Here is a 2,453-nt window from a genome sequence, read left to right on the forward strand (position 1 = left end):
GTCCTTCCATCGTCCGTTCTCGTGAAAACGGAACCATATTTTCTTCGTTCCAATTATTGATTATTTTAAAAATTCGCTGCTGTACAGTGTTCAATACCTTCGCTCCATTTGGCACAGTCAGAGTATTCAATTTTGCAAATATGGTGAAAACTAAATGATGCGTGATGTAATTATAAAATACTGAAACATAAATACAATAACGTAAGTACTAAATATAATATCTTTTTTACAAAAAAAATATAGATTCAGGTCGAATCTGCAGTATTTGTTCTTTCTTCTGAATGATGCTAACTACCGACAATTGAAAAATGGAATGTATTATACGATGGTGGTTGCTAATCCACGAGAGAGGTACACTGCTGGTAGGTACTTGAACGAATTGAAAGACAATCAATTGGAATCGAATGTAATGAGTATTTTTGCCAAACTGAGAAATACGGATCAATTTTGGCGACAACCGTCCAATAATGTAAAGTGTATGACTCTGCATTATGGTCCGGCGACGTGGTTTTTAACTTTAAGTCCTAGTGAATGGAAATGGTCCGATTTGGATGAATATTTACGAGACATGAATTCCGATAAGGAGAAGTTGGGTATCAGCGAACTAATCGCATACGATCCGGTGAGTACGTCTAGATTCATGTGTATAAAATTTAAAGCCATGATTGATTTTATTTGTTCGTCCGACAACCCAATAGGAGAGGTCATTCACTACTTCTGGCGACTGGAATATCAAAGTAGAGGTATCCAGCACGTACACTGTATGATTTGGATAAAAGATGCTCCAGTACTCGGAAAATCGTCAAATGAGGAAGTTGTTGCGTTCATTCGAAAATACGTGACGTGCGAAATTCCAGACGAAAGCGTTTCGCCAATGTTGTACGAAACGGTTATAAGTGATCAAAATCATAAACATAACTCGTATTGCATGCGTACGAAGAAAACCGAAACGAATATTTACAGAAAGTGTCGATTCGATTTTCCTCGACCAGTTACTGAAAACTTTGTTTTGAGAGACGTCATTACTTCGATAGTGGGTAGAAAAACTTTACGCAGTAAGAGTAGATTGTACGATCTTCCTCGGAAGAAGTCGGAAAGGTTTATCAATGATTATAACCCGGCTATTAAATTAGCTTGGAAGGGAAATATGGACATACAGTTTATTGGAGAACAATCAGAGTTTTTAAATTATTTATAACAAAATACACGACAAAGTCGGAAAAATGCAATATGGACTTTGCAATGATAGACTCCAATAAGCCGTTGGCATCGAAACTGTGGAATTTTGCGATGCGTTCATTGAATAATAGAGAATGCGGTGCTTTAGAAGCTGCAGACACACTACTAGGTCATCCCTTGCATGGTACGGATAGTGATACCATTATCAAATGGATTGATGTTAATGAAGTAAGAAACAGAAAAGTTAAAACATTCAATGAAATTAAAGCTCTCGATGAAGAATCTACGAATATTTATTGTCCGTCGCTCATCGATGATCATTATCCGAAAAGAGCTAAAGAATTGGAATCATTGAATTTGTACGATTTTGCTAGATTTTGGGAAATTACGAAACAGATGCCAAAAAATGACAAAGTCGAATATTATAAACTTGTATCGGGTTTATTTTTAAAAAAACGAAAAAGATGTTGTTTAATTAACCATTATCGATTTAATGTTAAAACTGAACCCGAAAAATACTTTTACTCGCTACTTCTTTTGTTTAAACCGTGGAGAGATTTGAGTGAACTGAAAGACGCTTACGATACTTACACGGATGCCTTTGAGAATTCAGAGTCTGCTTTGACGAAGGCGATGAAATATCACGAAAGGCTCGAAGAAATACAGAAAGCTTTTGAGAACGTAGCTGAATTAATCGCGAAGCGCGAAAATGAGCTGAAAGCAGACAGAGAGAGATCCGACGACGATGAATTGGATTGCAATCCGATAGAAGTTGACGGCGCGATGAAAGATCTGGAAGATTTTGGTGAGATTGACGTCCCGATTGATTTATCGCAAATGATGTCGCGATTGAACGAAGACCAGAAAAGAGTCTTCGATAGAGTATGCGAAGTTTTGCAAAATAAAAATCAGATTCTGCGACTGTATGTAAGCGGCGAGGGTGGTACAGGGAAAAGTTTTCTTATTGAAACGATTAAACATTGGATCGGAATAAATTTGAAAAAAGTGATTGCCATATCTGCTCCCACGGGTATCGCGGCATGCAATATCAATGGTTTGACGATCCATAGAATGTTTCAGCTACCTGTTACCCATGAATCCATGGCAAAGTATACGCACTTGTCAGATATGGTTTTGAAAACTTTGAGAGAGAAATTAAAGAATGTCGAATTATTTATAATCGATGAGGTTTCCATGATTTCGAATGTGACAATGATGTTTATTAATTTACGATTATGTGAAATTTTCGACACGACAGATACAGACGACGGTTT

General features: G+C 36.9%; 1 protein-coding gene across 1 annotated transcript in view; it reads left to right on the plus strand.

Annotated features, from left to right (window-relative positions):
- The first annotated feature begins 1,800 nt into the window (after positions 1–1,800).
- The window catches only part of LOC108768629 (uncharacterized), a 2,339-nt gene continuing 1,686 nt past the window's right edge, over positions 1,801–2,453 (plus strand). Inside the window, exon 1 of the mRNA XM_018519131.1 lies at positions 1,801–2,449. Coding sequence (XP_018374633.1) covers positions 1,813–2,449 — 637 coding nt within the window. The 5' untranslated portion in view covers positions 1,801–1,812. The remainder of the gene's footprint in view (positions 2,450–2,453) is intronic.

This window comes from Trachymyrmex cornetzi, unplaced genomic scaffold (assembly GCF_001594075.2).
Source record: "Trachymyrmex cornetzi isolate Tcor2-1 unplaced genomic scaffold, Tcor1.1 scaffold813, whole genome shotgun sequence".
NCBI classification, from domain to species: Eukaryota; Metazoa; Arthropoda; class Insecta; order Hymenoptera; family Formicidae; genus Trachymyrmex; species Trachymyrmex cornetzi.